The sequence below is a fragment of the Eumetopias jubatus genome, unplaced genomic scaffold (genome assembly GCF_037043125.1).
Source record: "Eumetopias jubatus isolate StellerSeaLion01/CBP00866 unplaced genomic scaffold, mEumJub1_p1.0 scaffold_7, whole genome shotgun sequence".
Taxonomy (NCBI): domain Eukaryota; kingdom Metazoa; phylum Chordata; class Mammalia; order Carnivora; family Otariidae; genus Eumetopias; species Eumetopias jubatus.
The window spans coordinates 59102845-59126372 of NW_028274813.1; the positions used below are offsets into that span (position 1 = coordinate 59102845).

General features: G+C 36.2%; 1 protein-coding gene across 1 annotated transcript in view; it reads right to left on the reverse strand.

Moving 5' to 3' along the window:
* The window catches only part of TTC6 (tetratricopeptide repeat domain 6), a 192799-nt gene that overhangs the window by 105683 nt on the left and 63588 nt on the right, over positions 1-23528 (reverse strand). Inside the window, exons 3-5 of the mRNA XM_088025049.1 lie at positions 21701-21910; positions 15057-15190; positions 10125-10319 (exon numbers count right to left, since the gene is read on the reverse strand). Coding sequence (XP_087881175.1) covers positions 10125-10319; positions 15057-15190; positions 21701-21910 — 539 coding nt within the window. The remainder of the gene's footprint in view (positions 1-10124; positions 10320-15056; positions 15191-21700; positions 21911-23528) is intronic.

Genomic DNA, 23528 nt, shown 5'->3' on the forward strand with positions numbered 1-23528 from the left:
ATAAGAATATTCTGGGAGGTTGTCAAATCTATGGCCTCCCAGATTCCTCCTCTAGAGATTCTGATTCAGTGGGTTAGGGATAGAGCCTAGGAATTTATACACTTATCATAGACTCCAAGTGGTCCTTATCGGCGGGGGGGGGGGGGGGAGCCTAAAATGCACTGATATAGTGAGAAGAGCTAGCTTTTGGAATGAGGCTAAAAACCAGGATTTTAGCCCCACTTTGGGCACTTGGTGTTCTATGTGGGGTAGGTCACTTTTCCTTCCTAGGTCTGTTTCTTCCTCTATCTACAGCAACAGTGATCAGGTCTTTCAGGGTCTAATGCTTCTAAATAACATATGTGAGAGTTTGCACTTAGTGCATGCTCACTAAGTGGTTGATATTATAATTATTATTGCTTTTATTGAGGGTATTGAATGAAGGAAACATGCCCACCTCTCTCAGAGTGAGTTAAACCTCTTTCCTTGTCTCCTATGGGCCAGAGATATAAAATGTATTTCTTATTGTAGATTGCTATCAAAGAAGCTTAGAAAACATTTGCTCTAAGCTGTGAGTACTCTTTTAAAATCTCTGCATACTGGGGCGCCTGGGTGGCTCAGTGATTAATCGTCTGCCTTCGGCTCAGGTCATGATCCCAGGGTCCTGGGATCAAGCCCCGCATTGAGCCCTGCATCGGGCTCCCTGCTCAGTGAGAAGCCTGCTTCTTCTTCTCCCACTCCCCTTGCTTGTGTTCCCTCTCTTGCTGTCTCTCTCTCGCTCTGTCAAATAAATAAAATCTTTAAAAAATAAAAATAAAATCTCTGCATACATACTCTATGAGCTACATAAAAGTGAACATGAGCTCCATCCTTTGATGCATAGAGAAAGGGTCTCCCTCCAGCACCCTTCTACCCTCCTCCATGTTACTCTAACACAGAAGTCCCCCCACGACATCTTTGCTATCCCTTCCTTAGTGAATTTATCTTTCTCCTTGGGGTACAAAACCTGGAAGAGGCTTCACAGGATGGAGCTCACAGTTGCTTTTATACAACTCAAAGAAGATGTGTACAGGGATATTTTAAGAATGTTCATGTGTAAAGTTTTGCCAAAATAATACTTACATGCAATAGAGTATTCTATTCTACACAACAGTTTTTTCAAGTGCTTGCAGCAAGCCACAAAATTGATTTCACAGCCCCTTATTGGGTCACAATCCACAATTTAGTTAATAGTAACTTACAAAGAATGTTGTTGGCAAAGCAAACTCCTAGATCTAGAAAAAACTTTAAGGGTTTGTCTTCTTGAAGATTACAAATAATTTTCTTTAGTATAGTCTTCAAAATTTGTAGCAGAAGTAATGAACACTTTGAATACTTTTTAAAAATTCAGGGAATATAGGCTTAATAAAATAATAAATCTAAAGAAGAATAAGAATAAAACTATATAGATTTTCTTTTATTACAAAATATGATTAAGGAAGTGGATTTTATTTTTAATCATTGTAACTTCATTGTTACATGCAAACAGTGACATCTGGTGGAATGACATTGCTTTGCTTTAAAAAAAATTTCGGCTTTCACATATTGAGTTATGAAATCAGATAAATGTCCAAATAATTCCTTTTTTTATACTTCCATATAAAATCAAAAATACACTAATCTAATATCTCATGAAACATTGATAGTGCATAATAAAATGACTTCTGTAATCCCAATCTGTATTTTTTAAATATGCTTAAGGCTTACCTAGGTATAAGGGTTATTTATCAAAAAATGAATATAATAGAAGTCTAATTGAGGTTACTATTGATTCTACTTCTAACTCTGCCACCAACTGTGATTTGGAGTGTGAAATTTACCCTCAGTTTCCTCATCCATAAATATGAGAAGTTTAGGCTAGGAGAAGGGTAAGATCCTTGTGCTTCTGTGACATATCCCCAGCTAGACCTCAGACAGGAATTAAGTCTTATGTGCTTTGTGTATCTTGGGTCATTGTCTGGATTATGTAGCAAGGAACAAGGCTAACTAAGGTATGGGGGTGGGGCCAAGATTAAACCTAACCATTGAGGAATGGAAGACAATGCAGGAAATGGGGCATAGCGGGGAAAAGTCAGTTCCAGATACCCACATTGGAAGGAAATATAGAGCAGAAGATAGAACACAATATTCCAAACATAGGACAGACCACAGGTGGTAGTGGACTAGAAGTGGCATCAGAAAATTCTGGCTTTGGACAATGGCACGTTCTAGTGGGGGGCAACCGGTAATGGGTTGCCAGGCAGTATTCAGTGAAAGCTTTCAGTAATTAAGCAATTAATATCAGAGAAGTCTACCACAGTTAGCAAGGCCCCAGCCTTGGCCCAGTACTCAGAAATAGGATTTCAGTTGGCAAGAGGGAACAAGCAATGTAAGAACCTCCACCCTAATATAAGCAGAAGCCCTGCTTCCAATGTTGGGTTGCAATGGATCAAATATAAAACAGCAGGGTTAAATAAAATAAGAATATCTCAAATTACTCAACTAGAGCTTCTCAGATTCTTTCTGGCTTATATCAAGACTGGTTCTGAAAACAAGATAAGAACAAGTATTCAAAATGAAGCATGAAAAGAAAAAGTGAGAGGGTCTTCACAAGTTCACAAAACAGTAGGATATAATGGAAATCACATTTAGAGTCAGAGAGATCTAGATCTGAATCTTAGCTTACCAGCCCTATATACATGGATTAGTCACCGAATCTCTGAACTACATTTTCTTCATTTGGGAAATGGAATGGTTTTATCTGTCTATATAGAGTTGTTGTTAATACTAAATAATAAAGGGGTGCCTGGGTGGCTCAGTTGGTTAAGCAACCGCCTCTTGATTTCAGCTCAGGTCATGATCTCAGGGTCCTGGGATGGAGCCCCATGTCAAGATCCAAGTTCAGTGGGGAATCTGCTTGGGGACTCTCTCTCCCTCTCCCTCTGCCACTCCCTCCATTCATGTTCTCTCTCACTCTCTCTCAAATAAATCTTATAAAAAATACTAAATTATATAATAAATGCATCTCAACACGTTTTCTATTAGATAATTTTCTGTTTTCATAGGCAAATATCACTACAATATTTAGAAGATTCAGATAAAATCTTTGAAATGCAAGCACACTTTATATAGTTCATTTGTAAACTATAAGTAGTAGAGATAGTAATCAAGATCATTACTCATGTGTCTGTATTTCAGTTTTAAAATAAAAATCCTCGAAGGAATATAAACTGCAAAAACAACATCTTTAATATTATTTTCATAAGATGTATGTATATATAATATATGTGCATGCACAGAAAAAAAAAAGCCTAGAATAATCTTTATCATATAGAAAAAACAATGGAAAAGGCCGGCCTCTAGTATAATAGTTAACAATCACAGAAAAAATATGTAGAGGCAAAATTCTCAGAACCTGGTCCATCCCACCCCCCAACACGTTTCAGGATTCTGAATGACTAAATTAGTAATATAAAACTGCATCTTCTGGTGCTCCTACTTAAGATCTAAACATAGTATTCTAATGCCTCCAAGATGAGCAGTCAAGAAATGCCAGGTAAATCTATCTGATATTAACTTTGGGCAACCAGAAATGACCTATCTTCATTCAAACTGAGTACACAGAAAAATCAAATATAAATTCTATGAAGAGAGTCTGAAATGTATAAGAAAGAAATATAGCATCCAAAAGTTATATGAAGAACATTCTTTTGAAAAAAATTTATTATAGAACTCAAAAAGTATTTTTTAAGATTTATTATTTGAGAGAGAGAGAGAGAGCATGTGAGCAGAGGGAGGAGCAGAGAGAGAGTGAGAGAAACAGACACCCCACTGAGGGGGGAGCCCAACTCAGGGCTCGATCCCACCACCCAGAGATCATGACCTGAGTCAAACTCAAGAGTCACTGCTCAACCAACTGAGCCACTCGCTATCTCTCTCTCTCAGATAAATAGATAAAATCTTTAAATAAATAAATAAAATGGTAGTTAGAAGAAATTTTTAAAATTTATACCACAGAAAATGAAACAATTGATTTGTAACAAAAGTTTGAGAGATGAATGTACACAAAGTGATGATAAATGTAAAGGATAGATAATAAAGATCCAACATATGGCTAATTGATATATCTGAAGAAAGTCATTAGATAAATAGAATGGAAATACTACTTAAAATAAAATAGAAAAAGTCCTAAACTGAAGAAGTGTATTTGCGTATTAAAAGGGTTTTTTGTGTATCAGGAAAAATTAATTGAAAAGCAATCCCCTCCCAAACATGTGCTAGTGACATTATTTAAGGCAAAATTTAAAGTCCTAGAAGAATCTAGGAGGAGTAGAGAGGAAACAGATTACTTGCAAATAAAATAAAAATAGGCTGGCTTCAGATTTCTATCTCATAATGTTAGATCTCAGATAATGATGCAAACAAAAAAAAAACACATGGATAAATATTGGCTAATATGATAGATTATAGGAAATAGCAAGAGAAAGAGAATATAAAGTAAGATGACAAGAATAATATCAAGTATATCTGATATAATAATAAATGAATAAGGAGTGATCCAACCTATTATAAGAAAATTTTTGATTGGCTTAAGAACTATTCTAGTCTATGCAATCTACAAGGGACACAACTAAAAAAGATTAAAAATAAAAGGGCAAACATATACCATATAAAGCACACAAAAAATAGGACAGAGTTTCATTTTTTATGGAATTAGTATACAATCTATAATGAAAACAAAAGGACCACAGTTAACAGTTTCTTCCTTCCACACACACACAAATTTGTATATAATCATATATCTGTTTATATATTTAGTTCTACCTCCTTTCAGCACACAGAACACTACCTTATTCTTAATCGAGGTTGCATTGCATCTCATCATTGGATGTGCCATAAAAAAATCTTCCATTGATAAATACCCAAGTTGTTGCCAGTTTTTAACTATTATAAGGACAATGAACATCCTTCTGCATGTATCTTAGTAAATGATAGCATCAGCATATAGACAGTATTTAAAGCCATGGTCTTGGATAAGATCACCTTGGTAAGTAGGGGAGAAAAGAGGTCCCAGTATAAGTTTGGGCACTCCAGTAGTTTGAAGTTAAGAGATGAGGAGACACCAGCAAGGGAGACTTGAGAAGACATAGTCAGGGAGGCAGAAAGAGAACCATAAAACAGTATAGTCCCAAAGGTTAAGAGATTAAAGTGTTTTAAGGAAGAGTTAATGCAACTGTGCAAAATCCTACTAAAAAGTCAAGTTGAGGACTGTGTATTTTACAGCAAATCTGATCATGTCATTCTTCCTCAAAAAACTCTTATCAATGGCTTCCCAATACACTGTGAATAAGAATCTCTCCCCCAAGGCTCCATATACATGCCCTCACACACACATATAGGGCATCTATGAAATCCTACATGATCTTATTCATGCCTCCACTCAGCCTCCATTGCACCACTGCTCCTCCTGTTCTCCAACGCTAGACTTCCTTCCAATTCTTAGATGAGTTCCAACTGTCCACAGCAGGGACTCTCAAACTTCAACATGCATTCAAATCATCTACATTTCTAACAAGTTCCCAAGTGATGTTGATTCACTCTTCAGGTTGCAGTGTAAGTTATCATTTCCTCAAACCTCCAAGATAATCAGGAAATCTTCCAAGTTTCCACAGCACCCTGCACATCTGCATATTAATTGTTACATTCCTGATAAGTAATTTACCACCGTTCTTTTCTGCTAATCTCCACATTCCCTGAGGGCAGGGATTATGTTAGCACATGCTTCCCTAGTGCCTAACTCTATGCCTGCCACACAGTAGGTACACAAAAAATATTTGCTGATCGATTTAAGTGATTATTCAGATCTGTTTTCCTTGACATGAAAAGATAATTACAACACAGTTTAAGATCAGGTTACAACATATTAGGTACACAGCATTATCCCAGTTTTTTCTATGCAATTTATTTGCATACAGAAAAGTCTGGAATCTGAACCATGAGAGACTATGGACTCTGAGAAACAAACTGAGGGTTCTAGAGGGGACGGGGGTGGGGGGATGGGTTAGACCGGTGATGGGTATGAAGGAGGGCACTAACTGCATGGAGCAGTGGGTGTTATTCGAAAACAATGAATCATGGAACACTACATCAGAAACTAATGATGTAATGTATGGTGATCAACATAACAATAAAAATTTTTAAAAAATACTAATGATGTACTGTATGGGGACCAACATAACATAATAAAATTAAATTAAATTTAAAAAGTCTGGAATCATCTATTTAAGAATGTAAACAGTACTATCTCTGGATGGCAAGATTTTGAATAATTGAAGGGTTTTTTGCATTTTCTTGCATATTTGCTAAAGTACTGTTTTTATTATTAATTTGTAACAAAATAATAAATGAAATTAAACATTAAATTCTGACAGCCTTTGGTTTTCCAACTGTTGCAGTTGCCACTGTTTTAATGTATAGAACTAACAGTCTGTCCATATTTTTTCAAAATGTGACTAAGATTTTCTCTTGTAATCTGAAGCCAAGTGGAGGATTAGGTCTGGGATCTATAGCCTAAGCGCTGCTTACCACGAGGAAGCTTGGCTATAAGGTGAACCTGACTTGAGAAGGTCAGCCAATGTTTGTAGGACAGCATTTTTTGCTAGCTCTCTCTTTATTGATGGTGGATCAACAAAATACACAAGCAATTTTACATAGACAAGTCAGTGAAATAGAACATAAGTCCATAAATAGACTCAGTAACACACTGGAATTTAAGGTATGAGAAGTTGGCATTTCAAATTAGTAAGGAAAGAGGATTTATTGAATAAATGATATGCAATTGACCAGTCATTTGGGAAAAAATAATGCTTATTTTATCAAATTAATTACAGATGGATCAAGGAAAGCTATGATATTACTAGAAGAAAATATGAGAAAATACATTTAAATTTAAGTGTAGAAAAGCCCTTTCTAAGAATTATACCAAGACTAGGACACATGGAGAATAATTGCTATAGTTTTTACTACATAAAAATTAAGACTTCTGGATAGCAAAAAATACCATAAACAAAACTAGAAAGCAAACAACAAATTAAAAGAAAATGTCTAATATCTATGACATATAATTAAAATCTTTAATATAAAAAGATCATTTATAAATCAATAAGGAAGAAATGAATGATGACAAGAGAATATGAATTGATAGTTCTCAAAAGGAGAAAAATGGCCAAAAGACATCTAAAAATGTGTTCACCTTCACTAGAAATGAATAAAAACATGATAATAAAAAGATATGTTTCTTCATCAGATTAGAAAAAAAAATCAAGAAGATTGACAATTAGTTGTCTGATAAGGGTAAAAGGAAATGAACAGCATCATAAATTGTTGAAAGCAGTGTAAGTCTGTATAATTTTTGGGGGGAGAAGTCTGGCAATATGCATCAAAAACTTTAGAGCAAAAAGTTTAATAAATTATTCCACATTTGGAGTCTTCTTACATTGCAGCCTGGTTAAGTTAGTGAATAATATGAAAATATTTAAATGTTTACACATAACCTTGGGTGAAAAATCAAATCTATAGAATGCAATACATGGTTTAAACACATGCACATACAAGAGATGTTAGAAGACTATTCACCAAACTATTAACTTAATCTAAGGGTTTAAACACCTTTAATGATTTACCTTATTTAACTAAACAACTATAAACTTCTCTTTAGAATATAGAAACTTTAAAAGCAAAATTATAATCAATATGAAACATTTTTATAGTTCTCATCAAAATTGCTATCTAGCAAGATAAATGTAAGTTTGAACAATATATTGCTATTTTAAATAAACTTAAGTATGTACCTATGCTCGTCCATTAAAATATCCTTGGTGTTTGCCACAAATAACAATTACTATATGCAGAATTAGGAAAGCATTAAAACTATATTACCACAAATATTGTTATGCTTTGTAGTTGACTGTTCATCTCACAGAAAAACCAAAAACCACCAAATGAAAGGGTATTCATTTTGTGTTTACAATTACCTTTCTTGAGAACACTTATTAGTGCAGAAAAAATTATACATTTCTCCCAACTTGTAGGCTCAGCAGACAGATATATTTTGAAAAGGTTAAGCTATGTTTAGCAAGGTAATCCTCAAGAGATGGGTGCCAGAGAATTAAATATTCAGTACTTAAATTAACTTCTTATTTGGTACTTAGGAACAAATTGCCAAGAATTATCATCATCAAATAGAACATTTATTGACTCTGTTGGAAAAAGAATGATCTACTTGAAGAAAAAAAAATTCAGAATTGGAAAGAAACCAGTATTTTTAACACTTTGCATGACTAATAGAAGCTATAACTCCTCAAAATGTTGCTTACCTTACAGTGCTAACGGAAATTACTCAAAATAGTAGTTTCATGATTACTAGATTATGTTTATGTCTTTATTTTCCACTCTCAGCTTTAGCTTTTAAAAGATATTCCAAAGAATGTCATACAGAACTGTTACTTTCTACTAGAGAAGCAGGAAGTTTTGAAATTTCTGAAATTCTTCATATACAATTTGTTTCAAAAATTTCAAAACACTTACTTGCTAAATCAAAACTAAAAGACTTAGACGTATAAGATTATGAATAGCAAATAAATCCTTGAAAAATATTTTTGCCTAAATAGAAAATAAACGTAAGAATGACCCTCTTACAGGAATTCAAATTGCATTTCATTGAGATTACTGAACTCAGGGAAACTGGATGATTTTAAATCATGAAAGAATGCAGTAAAGTGTTATAATTTTTACTAAAAGTCAAGTTTGAGGAAATGAGCTCAGAATATACCATGAAAAGAGTGGGTAAGTTACCAATAATTCTGTGATAGTTCATGTAATTAAAAGTGGTCTTTTAAAATATTCTCATATTTTAATGAAATACTTAAAATACTTAAAATATTTCTATTTCTATTTAAATATTTAATGTTTTCAATATTCTCAAATGTGTCAGAGATGGTTTTTCAGGATTCCTATGAGCTCTTCTGAAAGGCAAGAGACTTACGAATATGCAGTTTCAATGGGCAGGTGATATCGCCCCCAAAGGAGTGAAAGTAGGTGCCTGGGGAGGGGGATGATGAAAACTTACTCTTCCTATATATATGGCATATATATCCACACACATATATATGTATATGTATATGTATACATACATATATCTATATGTATATATAGATACATATACATATACATATGTACATATGTGTGTGTAAATAAGATATAGTACTATAAAGAGATGCAACGTATATCCAGGTTATTCAAATTTAACGGGGAAAGGCAATTAGGAGGAGAAGTCTAAAAGCCTTCCTTAAAGGGATGGTAGTGAAAAAGAGTTTGAGAAAAACTATGTTAGACACATCTGGATTTTTATCATTATCCAAAGATGAGAACTTGGGCAAGCAGCCTGATATTATGGAGTCTAAGCTTCTTAAAGAATAAAATGGAAATTATGACTTCTTATAGTTGAAGATTTAAAAAGAAAAGGTGCAAAGCACACCACACAATGCTAAATAAGTGTGACCTCCATTCCCTTCTCTCCTCTTTTTTGAGGGTGCTATAAATTACATACTCTCCACAAAAGAATACTCAGATGCCAAAGGAAAGTGAGACATGAAGAGAAATGGAAGAAACTCCAGAGGCAATGACTTTTGTACATGATCCATGGACTCAAGTATGCCCAAAGGTGGTGTGAAATCTAAAAGACTGACTTTGAATCTCAAATCTGTGATTTTCTTAATTGTATAAGCCTAGCAACACAGCCTGATTTTTATGAGCCTCAATTTTCACATCTGTACCCCACAGAGTTGTTACAGAGAACAAATGAGCTAATGTATGGGACACCCTTTGGTAACTAGACACCACTAAACTAACGTTACCCTATGATAGGCCACGGTTCATGCTGTTAATAGCAGGAAATGAAGACGGTGTCCTAGCCTGTGTATGTACTGGGAAGAGATGGAAAAGGATGAAAACGGCTCCTCTCTAGTGTCTAAAAACAGAACTGAGTCTTCAAAATCTAAACCTCAAAGGCAGAATTTCTTTGACAGTTTAAATCTATTTTAAAAGAAAATCACCAGTGGAACTCTTACCTGTCTCTTCGTTCTTCATCTGTAAAGTGATTATCTAAGAAAGAGGTTCCCAATACCGCAAGCAAAGTATTATGACCTTTCTTGTCAGCTGTATGGTACACTCGAGAAGCCAAGTGCAAGTTAACAGGCAGCTCCTGGGCTGGGACAGTGGTGCACAGATCATGAAGGGTAGGAGAGGGGTAGTCTTGCAGAATTCTGCAACAGAGAAAAGAAAGTGGGCTTCTTTGATCATTTTCGGTCTTTTTGGTATAAAATACATTGACAGTTTAATAGAGGCTCTAAAAGGAGTGTCTAAATGTATAAGATTTAAAACTATAATGCTGGTTTATAACAAATTTAATATCACCATTAACTAGATCTTCAAAGTTATACATCCAACTTTCTGCTGAAGATCTCAACCTATATGACTTACAGATACCTAAGAAACAACAGGTATAAAAGCAAACTCATTGCCACCTCACCCCACATCTCTTTTCTCCTGATTTCTGTAACTCAGTTGGTGACATCATATCCAGCTATCATGCATTACATCTTTGCTACTCTGCTCAAATGCTAATGTCCCTGAAGAAATAGAACAATGTAGTGCATTATCCATTAACCAGCATCAGTGGAACCCAGGTCTCTGAAGTTTATGCAGCATCTTCCTTCCCACTATGCTAGAACTTGCCTGTCTCTTGCCTTTCCAAAGTAGAGAAGAAGGCATGAAGAGCTTTCTTAATTCCCATTGTCACTTGCCATCCAATCAACAAATATGTATCAAGTACCTATCATGTACCACTAATACTATTCTGTGCTAGATGATTTATACACATTCTAACTCCCACAATGAACTTATTATATGGGATGTATTATAATCCTTATTTTAGAGCAGGCTTATTTTGAAGCGGTCATAAAATTAGTAACTACTAGGATCTAATACAATGCTGCTGACTATAAGCCATTTTTTTTTTCCTATTACTGACTGTTAATGGCCCCTGAGGTAGAAGTGGCCCCTATCCAGTACCACTCCATCCCTTGGGGCACCTGAGTGGCCAGTCGGTTAAGCATCTGCCTTTGTCTGCCTTTGGCTCAGGTCATGATCCCAGCATCCTGGGATCGAGCCCCGCATTGGGTTCCCTGCTCAGCGGGGAGCCTGCTTCTCCCTCTCCCTCTGCCTCTGACTGCCAATACCCCTGCTTGTGTGCTTGCTCTCTCTCTCTCTCCCTCTCTCTCGGTCATAATAAATAAATAAAATCTTTTTTAAAAATTTAAAAATAAATAACTAAAATTATACTCTTACATTAACAAAATGATGACCTTTTCATCAAATCAAATCCAATGAACTTTAGATCATGTTCTCTAGGACCTCCAAGACACAGCTGACAATATCGCCGATCCTTCCTGAAATTGCTCTTTCTTTGTGAGATTTTTTAAACCTGTGCTGTCCTAGCTTTCCATCTACCTCTCAAATTCATCATGATTTGATTTAGTCACTCGATTTTCTTTCTCCATCTTCCAAACAGGGGATGACTTCCAAGGTTGAACTCCCCTTTGTACATGGGTAAAGTAAGTTTCAGTGTTTCTATTTGCTCTTGTGCTGAGACCTCCCAAATTTCATCTCAGTAGCACTATCTCACCTAGATCCCTGGGCCTGTAAGATACAAAACGCTGAGCCATCTTTGACTCCTCTTCCCTTCACTTGCACATCCTAGGAGAAAATGAGCCTCTCTGGTGCCCAGGGCTGCTACTTCTCCCTCCTCACTTCCAACACACTTAAGTCCAGGTCCTCATCATTTCAGCTTGCATTCACAAGGGTCTGAGAGTTGGATTGAGCACTGCACACTCTGTCTCTCCTTCTCTTCTATTCCTCCTGCAAAATTCTATCGCATTGGTCTTTAAATTCTCCTTTGCCTGGCACAACACTTCTCTGTTGCTTGCTGCATTCATCTAACTTCCTTTCTCTAAGTTTCAAGGCTCTTAATATCTGGTTGTACTTCTAACACAGGGGTTAGGGTCAGACTGCCTCTGTTCAAATCCTATTTAAAATTATCACTAGGTAATAAGCAAGTCAATTAATTTATTTATACCTTGGCAAACTGGAAATAACAACATTAGCACATCCTGGATAAAGTTACTTTAAGAAAGAAAGGAGTTGAGAGCAAACTGATGGTTGTCAGAGGGGACAGGGTGGAGGGGTGGGCAAAATAGGGGAAGGGGACTGAGATATACAGACTTCCAATTATGGACTGAATAAGTCATGGGAATGAAAGGCACAGGAGAGGGAATATAGTCAGTAATATTGTAATAGCATTGTGTGGTGACAGATGGTAGCTACACTTGTGGTGAGCACAGCATAACATATAGAATTGTTGAATCACTAGGTTGTATACCTGAAACTAATATAACATTGTATGTCAACAATACTTCAATTCAAAGAAAAGAAAGAAAGGATTGAATGCATTTAAAATAGTGTCTCTCACATGGCAGGTATTAGCTATTATTATCTGTCTCCAGGACAATTCATGGGGACAGCAATACCTGTCAGTTCCTTCAGTTATGGATCAAATGCTGCCTATCTTTTTGTCCATGTTTAAACACCCTTCAAACAATACTTCCAACACAAACTTCCCTGCAAAATTTGCTGGGTTTTTTTTTTTACAAATATCTCTTTTCATACATCTCCTTCTTCTTGTGCCACCCCTTCTGACCCTTTATCTAATGGGTTAATGCTGATCTGTCCAGCAACTGCTCCATGTATTCTAGATAGTAGCATCGTATAAAGAATTTAGACTTTAGAGTTGGCTGGGCCTAGATCAGAATCTCAGTTCTAACACTTGCAAGCTGTATCACTGGCTTCTCTGAAGGTCTTCTATAAGATGAAAATAAAAATCCCTAACTCTTAAAAACAATCCCTAACCATTGCCTTTGTAAAATGGATAATAATAAACAAACAGTCCCTGGCCTGTGGAAGTCTCAAGAAATGCTTGTTTTATTTTTATTTCTGTTGTCATTAATTTGTACTGGGCAGCACCTAACCCATCGCTATGCACAATATGGCATTATTGAATCACTAATATAAGCAGCATGGGGCTCAACAAGAACAGGACATAAAATCTGTACACATTTGAGTAGGGCGGGGTTTGGGAGGAGGTAAAACCAAAGCATTTGGAAATGCCTGAGACAAAGAAACCTAACTAAAGGAGTGAGAATGGGTGTCCAGAAAGCCAGGGATCCTAAGAAAGTCTTAGGACTGGGGGAAAAAAAAAAAAAGAGGAGAGAAAAAGGTGAGCTCTGAAGTCAAGCTCATCTACATCATCATTCGGTCTAGAACAGGTCCTGGCTAGTGGAATGTACTTGAGATTACATTACCAATTTTTTTTCCTTGAAAAAGCACCACAACCAATCTGAATTCCTATGCTCCCATCATACTCTAATAACAGATTTGCAAGTGAATCTCCCTAGGTCATTGAGCTAAATAACATTATATTTCCAAGAGATGGCTGAATTTCCAAGAAAACAATTTAGTTTGGGAGCTAGTCACTGGTGAGAAAAGTGAGGTAAAAAAAATTGTTTAAAGAAAAAGGAGCAGTGACTAAAAGATTTTTAGAAACATTTTTCCAAAATTCTCTTTCATTATACAAATTTCTTAACTCTCACATTTTCCTTCCTCTGCATCTTATTCTTATTTCTCTTTAATGGAAATTTCTCATTTCAATTTTAATGGATTAACACAGTACTATATATATCAAAAAGATCTACAAATATTTTTGGCATGCTCGAGAAAGGCTGTATGTTTTTATAGCACACTCTCCTTCAACAGGACTATTTGTCATTCTTTGAAACACTAAGACATAAAAAAGAAAAGACTCTGACTCTGTGTGTGGCCACACTACTTTGCTTAATGCACTAAATGCAAGGTTTTTTAGGAAAAAAAATCAAGAAGTTTCTGCTTCATTGATAATCTGACAGTAACTATTTATTGAAGGTAAAATACTTGTTGTCTGCTGTCACTATTTGTTTTAATACATAATCTTGCTAACTAAATGAGCTTAAAGCAATGCAGATAAGCAATGGCATGTACAGGGTCACTTAAATGCCAATTCGACTCTTTCATAAACTTTGGAATTCTTTTCCCATGAGTCTATTCTCAGCTACTAAATTGTGAGTAATATCCATTTACAAAGTTTAGGCTGGCCATAAAAAGGTTGTCTTCCATGTCCAGCACACCTTTCAATGCCCTAAGCAACAACAAAAGCTAATAATTAAAGCTTCTTTAAGCCCCAATAAAGAGTCAAATGAAGAAGAATCTAGAATAAACCAACCCATAAAAACCTAGTGGTAAAATAAGGAGAAAACCAGTTTCAACAAGGTGATTGGCAAAAGATAAACCCCTAAATCTAAATTGCATTCACACGTATTATTCAAAATTGTGGTTGTATCCCTGCATAAGAATCTCTATTAAAAATTGGGAGGAGGGGAAATAAAACATGAAATGACAGTAGAGAAAAATAAGGTCATCTAAATTACCAAACTGATTGGCCTATGAACATTTTGTGTTGGGTTGAATTTTATTTTATTTCGTCATAACAAAATTAATGAATATAGTAAGCAGTTAATCCAAATTAGTCATTACTGTGACCAAAAATATCAAATCTAACATTTAATTTTCCTTAGTCTCACAAAGAGCTATCTTTAATTCTAGTTATATCATTGTTATATCATTAAACTAAGTACATTGGCCAAAAACAGTAATAGAAAGAAGGGTGAAGTAGAGAACATATACCCCAACCATAATATCTGACACCAACCCTTCCTGTGGGAAAATTTAACTTAGACCTCATATATATGAATTTCTAAAATATTTAATTTTCCTTTAAAATTGCATTTTCAGGTATCAGTGCTATTAAATAACTTCTCTTCAGGCAGTAAAATTTGTAAACTTAAGGAAGTTACTTGTTTTTAGGTAGTTTTTGATGCCACTGGGGTTTTGGACACCTTCCTTGTCTCTGTTGTGGAATTTCTAATTTACTTTTTTGTGTTTGCTTAACTTCTTTTCCTCTGATTTGCAAAAATTCTGATGATTTCACCTTTAAGAAAATATAAAGTAGGCTGTTAACGAAAGTTGTAACATGAGAATTAAATCTTTCTCTCATATTTAATGGTCTATCTTATATTTAAACTCCTAATTTCTATGTATATTTTATAACATAATATAAATCCTAACGGTAAGTTGGTATTTTCCTCTAAATCCTTTTCTAAATTTTTACATATACACCTTCATAGCAATAAAAATATTAGTACCATATTTATCTATAATATTTTATTTATTGCCTGGGGCACCTGCATAGCTCAGTCAGTTAAAGCGTCTGCCTTTGGCTCAGATCATCATCTCCAGGTCCTGGGATCGAGACCCAGAGCCCCATGTCTGGCTTCCTGCTCAGCAGGGAATCTGCTTCTCCCTTTTCCTCTGCCCCTCCACCCCACTCTCTCTCTCTCTCTCATAAATAAATAAAATCTTTTAAAAATGTATTTTATTTATTGCCTTAAAACTATTAAAGAAGAAAAATAAGATTTTTCCCTCCGTAGATCTACTCTTCTTGATTTTTTTTCTAAGATTTTATTTTTTTAAGTAATCTCTACAGCCAACGTGGGGCTCAAACATAAAACCTTGAGATCAAGAGTCACATGCTCCACCAACTGAGCCAGCCAGTTTCCTTTTGGTTGATATTTTTAATAGAATTTGCCCTTAGTCTTAAAAGTTTGGCATGACTGGTGGTTGCAAGCACAAGCCAAAATGAATTTTAATGTTTCATATAACTGTTTTGAGCAATGTTTATCAATTTGTACTTCTTAGACTTGTACTGTTTTCTATTTCTACTGCTTGGGAAAAATCAAATGCATTTCTGTCTCTTAAATAATTGCCTTTTAATCATTATAGGTATTAGAAGTATTGTTTTCCTAGATTTCCTAGAAAATTTGCAGAATTCATGGTAATAGGTCATCAAAAGATTTTTTTCTTGGTGGGATGCTCTGTATTTTTTTTTTTTTTTTTTTGAGACTAGATTTAAGGAGGAAAGCAGGGAAGCTTTCCTTGGGGGAAAGCAGAGAGATATGATTGAATAAATAGAAGGAGGCCAGATAAGGGAGGTTCTCGTAAATTAGGTAGAGGGTTTGGGCTCCCAGCAGCAGAAAGGAGAGAGCTATTGTGATTTCTTTGGTAAAGAAATGATGATGAATAAGGAAAGCTCAGAGTACAGGCCATTCTATCTCACCACTCAGTTAATGTTTGAATTTTCCCTACAGTTTCTCCACCAAATGGTCATCCATCCTGGCTTGAACATGGTGAGGAACAGAGGACTTGGATACATCCAAAAGCAGTCACTTTCTCTCTGAAACTCTCCCAGTTGTTTTTTTGTTATAGAGCCTAACAACTCTCATCCACCAGTCTCAATTCGAACCTCAGGATCATACAGGTACGGTCTAGCTCCTTCCATCTGACTGACAATCAAATATTTGAATACAGCTGACTTTCCTGGGTCTGCTTTTCCCCCAGATAAACATCACCAGTCCCTTCAATTCTACCTTATGTGACATGTTTCTGAGATACTGTGCTTTGTCATCTTGAAAGCTCTCTTCCAAATGGTCTCCAATTTGTCAGTGTTGCTCCTGGGATTGGATAGCCAGATCTGAACATGACATGTGAGGTGTATATGATCAGATCAACCAGGAGAAAGATGATCCTCTTTTATGGTATTCGTCAATCAGTGCAAACTATGATTGCACTTGTCTTCCTCTCACAAAACTAAATCATGGCCTAAAACTCTGAAGTCTTTCACATTTGCTCTGAGTCATGTCATCCCATATCTATGCACTTAGCTTGTGGACCCAAGGGCAGAACCATACACACATTTATCCCAATTAAATTTTATCTGAGGTCTGACCAACCAAATCTTACCAATCACACTTGGATGTTATCTATAAATACAATCAGTAAATCTTCCATATTCTCATCCAAATTATTGGGAAATATGCTGAAATGGGCACAGGCCTATCACAGTCCACTAGGGACTTTCATGACTAGCTGTGCATCCTTTACATAACTAATTACAAATCCATCTAGCAGTTCACCTGATTGCAGTCTTGTCTACAAAACTGTCATTGGGAGTCTTGCATAAATGGATTGCTGAAATTCAAAGGCTAATAAAAATAACTAATGTTTAATGAGCTTTCTTGTAGGCCAAGTTCTTCACCATGATAGCCTTGCATTGAACTCCAGGTCTGACACTTTTCAGATGCTCAGTCTAGTAAGTCTAAAAAAGAACTAAGGTTGGTCTTCTGTGGCTTATCCTTAGGAAGCCCATGCTGGCTCCAAGTGATTACTGCTTCCCCTTATAAGCCATATATATAAAGTGTTCTTCTAAAGTTTTTACAATTCTTTTAGTGATTCATTTAATCATTCCAGAGTTTTGTCCAAGATCAGTACATACATTACAGAAATTATCACCCTTATCCTTAAAAAAATAAATCTCAGATTTGCAGTTGCCCGTCCCCAGGCTTCTAGCTCTCCTCTCATTGCAGCACCTCCTCAAAGCTGCTGCAGGCAGGGGGGCAACTGGCTTCAACCTATCTATCTGAGCTGATAGGCTCAGGTATCTAAGTTAACTCTTACAATCTTTTACCAATCTGGGGCTTCAAGTTTCTTTTATCACTTCTTTTTCCCTTCTTTCTAAATGAAAGATTATTCTCCTTGTCAGATTTAAGAGAAGCAAAGTACAAGTTTATCAGCTTCCTTTTCTCTTTGTCATATTTCTGTTTACTTAAAACCTCAACCTTTTTTCAAAATTAAATTAAGGCAACTCTGTCATCTGTTGTCATCACACTATTCATCCATAATGATGGGGTTATCCTTCCTTTTTTCTCTCTTTGCTCTTAAACTAATATGAAAAAAAAAACTTTTTTTATTCTTAGCATGATTCACAGGCCTCAACCCATTCTGGATCTTAGGATTTTTGATATAATTATTACAGCCACATGTCACTTTTACATTTATCTATGGATGTGTATTTCTTCTTTCATCTTTGTATATTTTTAAAACTGTGAATGCAATAGATCACTCATAACTGTTTTTGTGAGAATCTGAGGGGATTAAGGGCATCCCGCATCTCTTAAACTTCCTTCCATTTAGAATCTCAAGACATGTGGTATCTATATTTTTACAGACTTTTTACCCTTTTCCCTCCTAAAATGCTCAACAATCCTCTCACAGGCCCTTGTGTCAGACATTTCTTCACGGTCACCATTTCCTCATTTCTCTTTTCCATTTAATTTATCTAAGTCATGTTGGTCATGATTGAGAAGAGAGTCCTAATAACCTTTATTATACTAATGAGCTTCTAAGAAAGAGCCGAGATGCCCTTCAACAGATGAACGGAAAAAGAAGATGTGGTCCATATATACAATGGAGTATTACTCAGCCATCAGAAAGGATGAATACCCAACTTTTACATCAACATGGATGGGACTGGAGGAGATTATGCTAAGTGAAATAAGTCAAGCAGAGAAAGTCAATTATCATATGGTTTCACTTATTTGTGGAACATAGGAATAGCATGGAGGACATTAGGAGAAGGAAGGGAAAAATGAAGGGGGGGAAATCAGAGGGGGAGATGAACCATGAGAGACTATGGACTCTGAGAAACAAACTGAGGGTTCTAGAGGGGAGGGTGGGGGGGATGGGTTAGCCTGGTGATGGGTATTAAAGAGGGCACGTACTGCATGAAGCACTGGGTGTTATACAAAAACAATGAATCGTGGATCACTACATCAAAAACTAATGATGTATTGTATGGTGATTAACATAACATAATAAATTAAATTTTAAAAAAAGGAAAAGAAAAATTCTTGCTCTTTGCTGTCCAAATGCTCAGCATGTTAAACCTCACTTTGAATCAGTCTCTCAGACAGATAATGAGATGGTAACAAAATACAGGACTGTAATAGAAATAGATTGAGTGGAAAAGAATTTCTCAGGATATGAACTGAGATATGTATATAAAACCAGGCAGCAATCATTAATAAAACTCATTCTTTGGCCTCAAAAAAAAAAGAGGTCTTCTTGTACCCCCAGTCTGGCCTGCCTTGCTGGAGTACATTATTCCTCATTCCTGTGCCAGAGATTCTAGAGACTAATTTTGGGCCTCAAGTGTCCAAAGTAAAGTTCATGGATTATAACTGATCTTGACATGTTAATGCAAATAAATACAAGACACTTGGTGGTATGAGTCACAGGACTATTGCCTTTCTATGGCATTTCTAATATGTCCCACACTATGCAAAACAATAAACCATAAAGTCTTTTATGGTCTTCTCTTCTCCTCCTCTTGAAACACTTCTGGTTCTGGTTTAGAGCTCTCTTAATCCATTCTCCCAAGTCATTCTTGTCCAACATTCCTTCTAGTTTTGTGAGGGACACTCTATTCCTAGTCATTTGTGTTTGTTCTTATACTTAACCACATACCTGTTAATTGTTGTTATGAAAGAGCACTGTTGCAAAGGGTTGTAAAGAGTAAAGTTTCCAGAATTAGACCATCTCATTTCAGGTCCTTCCTTTACAACCTAACTAGATATTTGTACTTGGACAAGTTATTTATCTTCTTTATGATAGTTTCTTCAAATACAGTCTTGTTAAGAAATCTATTTTTAGGAAAAAGTAGGATAATATATGCAAAATACTTAGCAAAGTGGTTGGCATGTGGTAAATAATAAATGCTACTTACCTTAGGGAAGGGCTGCCTCTTTTTACTAAAAATAAATAAATTTCTATAATTTCTTAATAATATTTAACAGCAGCCACAACAATCCAAAAGAATTAATGTGAAACTTTTCTAATGAGAGATTTGAATTCCTGCCAGGCCATCATTGTTAAATCACTGTCCAGAAATCCAGGTCATTGTTTTACACATTTAGTAGCTAACTATTTGCCTCTCATGCCCACATTTTATTTCCAAAGTCCCAATGTTCAGATAGAAGTATGGGTGAAAACACTGTCTACACTCACCAGCCTAACACTTTTTCATCAAGATGCCATGGTCTTTAAAGATACTGTTTAAGGGACACCTAGGTGGCTCAGTTGGTTAAGCGTCTGCTTTCAGTTCAGGTCATGATCTCAGGATCCTGGGATTGAGTCCCAAGTCGGGCTCCCTGCTCAGTGGGAGCCTGCTTCTCCCTCTCCTCCCCACTCATGCCCTCTCTTGCTATCTCTGTCTCTCCCTCTCTCTCAAATAAATGAATAAAATCTTTTTTAAAACGACACTTTAAAAAAAAGGAAAGAAAGAAAAAGACGCTATCTAAGGGCTCCACACCTAGAAGGTGTCAGGCTGAAACAGAGGATTCACCTGGAGTAGTTAGCAAAGAGTGGGTTCACTTAGCCTTGGCAGGATTCACTTCATACCCCCAAGTGCATGCTTTAGAAAGACAGCATGACTTCTGATGGGGTCCATAACCCATCATAAGATACAGTCCCTTCTCCTTCACAGCAGTCGTGGATTTTCTCTGGTCAATTATTATTTGTGCATCTTCCTTATTACCCATTATTCCCAATAGATCAATATGCTAGCATCATGCAAGATGAATTTAAGAAAGTAGGACTTGAGAAATGAAGAAAAGCCAGGAGGCAACTGCGTTAATCCAAACATAAGGTCACTAGGACCCAGACTAGGATGAAGGCAACTGGAAAAGAGAATGAAAAAATTACAAGCAATAATGTTAGGAGGAATCTAGACCTTGGAGACTCAATGTGGGTGAAAGGCAAGGGAAGGGGAGGTCACATATAAACCCAAAGGTTTCAGAGTTGGGAGTTTTGGGCACAAGTTGAAGAACGGCCAGTTGACATGGGTGAAACATTTTAGCAGGAACATGGTCTTTGATGGGGAGAGGGGACCCAACAGGAGAGGGAAGGTTGTTTACCCAAGAAGTTGTACCATTTGAATCAGTTAGAGAGAGGACCCGTGGTGATAATCAAGATAATATTTTGTGGTTCAGGGAAAAGTGGCTTTTTTTTAATCCTAATAATAATGTATCCATTTTAAATAAATTCATTAAAGTCAAAAGGTAACTCAAAGAAAAGTACTAATTGAATAGCAGTAAGGCAATACACAGATATGGTAAAAAATTATTTAAATTATACATATATAAAATGAATCTGAGAAACATTCTCACAATAGGAAAAGACTTAGGGTTAGAATAAACCTAAACAGGGCAAAGTTATAAAATATACAAAATTCACCCAGTCCTGGTCCCTGGGTTACAATTTCTGACTCCCTCCAGATGGAAATGTGAGGGCTCTTGGTCAATTTCTGAAAGCCCTGAGGTTCCTTCCCTCCTTACAAATGTGTCTTCTCTCCACAGAGTTGTAATCAGGGCTGAGACTAAAAGCCCTCAACACACAGATGTCCCCTTTTTGCAAATGAGCAATTTGCAAATAGAAGGCCCTTTTTCAGGGTGAACCCACCTCCATGCTGTGGCCCTTGCCTGGTCCATTTCTTCACACTTGCACATCCCCAACAATCGTAACTCTTTCCAAACAAATAGTGCTTTACCTGTAAGGATGCCCATTTGGCTGCTTTGGAATCACCTGTGGGCTGTTCATCTTTCAAAGGTTTACTGGATTCATCTGCTAGTCGAGCTTCCAGAGTTTCCTGAGATTTAAATACTGTGCTTTCTGCTTCGGAGACTCCCCACTCTAATACATCCTCTTGTTCGAGCTGGAAAATACTTGAGATAGCTTTGGGAAGTTCCTCAAGCACATTCTGTGAGAAAACACAGATGTACAAGAATGTTCTACTTATTGGTCCTTCCAAAGTTTTAAGTCACACAATGTTTTTTCTAACCATAAAATGATGATTAAAATGCATAACTGAAATTAAGCAAAGGTAGTAAGTTTCCTCTGAAGATTTAGAAAGAAATTCAAATTGACTTAAGAACAATGTAAAGCCTAGCAAATTATTTTCTCTGGCTCTTGTCTCAGAAAATATAGCTCCCCTAGACGAACCATGAGAGACAATGGACTCTGAAAAACAAACTGAGGGTTCTAGAGGGGAGGGGGGTGGGGGGATGGGTTAGCCTGGTGATGGGTATTAAAGAGGTCACATTCTGCGTGGAGTACTGGGTGTTATGCACAAACAATGAATCATGGAACACTACATCAAAAACTAATGATGTAATGTATGGTGATTAACATAACAATAAAAAATTTTTAAAAAAAGAAAGAAAATATGGCTCCCCCACAGTTACTATGCACCAACTCTAAGGTAATCATAAGACACCAATCTTACCCTGACTTCACCCCATACTCACACAGATCAAGGCCCACCGAAACATCTGACCTCTGAGGTTCTTTGGTCCTGAGAAATGGGATTTCTGCTAACCAGATGCTCTTCCAGAAGCCTGACTCCAAGTCCTCAAAGAAGAGCTGACCAAGAGGCCTCAAGAAGACCACCCAGATATCCCTGCTCCATACCAAGCCCTAATGAAAAACTCTCACAAAATATTACTCTTAAAACTATTTTGTGTTCCTTAAAAATGTCTCACTGACTTAATCTCACCAAGTCTTAGGTAAAGTATCTTTATAGCCATATTTGGATATTACCCAATTTTAAACCAGAACGATTTGGGATTATGGAGTACTGGCAGTTAAAGCTTCACTGTCTCAAATTAACAGATAATAAAACCATTCTGATGTATATAAAAATCTGGATTCTAGAGAATGACTTCAAAATGCAATTGCATCTCTTTGTTCTTTGATACATTCATTTGTGAATAAGTAAAATAAAGGGTAAAAATGTCATACAGCACCAAATACTATATATCTTTATTATGCAAAAAGGGATGGCTAAACCAAGAAATTTCCATTTGTAAAATGAAACTTTAATCCAGAGCTCATATTTCTATAAAACTACTTATTGGATGGTACTGTGAAAAGAGTAAAAGCTTTGCAACTAGATGGGACACTATTCAAATCCTGGATCTGTCAATTAATAAAAGTGTGATTTTGGTCAAGTTACTTAACCCTTTTTAGCTTCATTCTCCTCATCAGTAAAAAGGGGGCTTAATAAAACCTTTTTCATATAATAGCAGAATAGATATATTCGGGCAATATGTGTTAGGGGCCCTGTGCTTACTATGGCAAGCTCATTCATTGCATTCTCCATAGATTTGGCCCTGTTAATCTCTCGCTTTCTTTTCTTTTTTTTTTTAATTTTATTATGTTATGTTAATCACCATACATTACATCATTAGTTTTTGATGTAGTGTTCCATGATTCATTGTTTGCATATAACACCCAGTGCACCATTCAATACATCCCCTCTTTAATACCTATCACCAGACTAACCTATCCCCCCAAACCCTCCCCTCTAGAACCCTCAG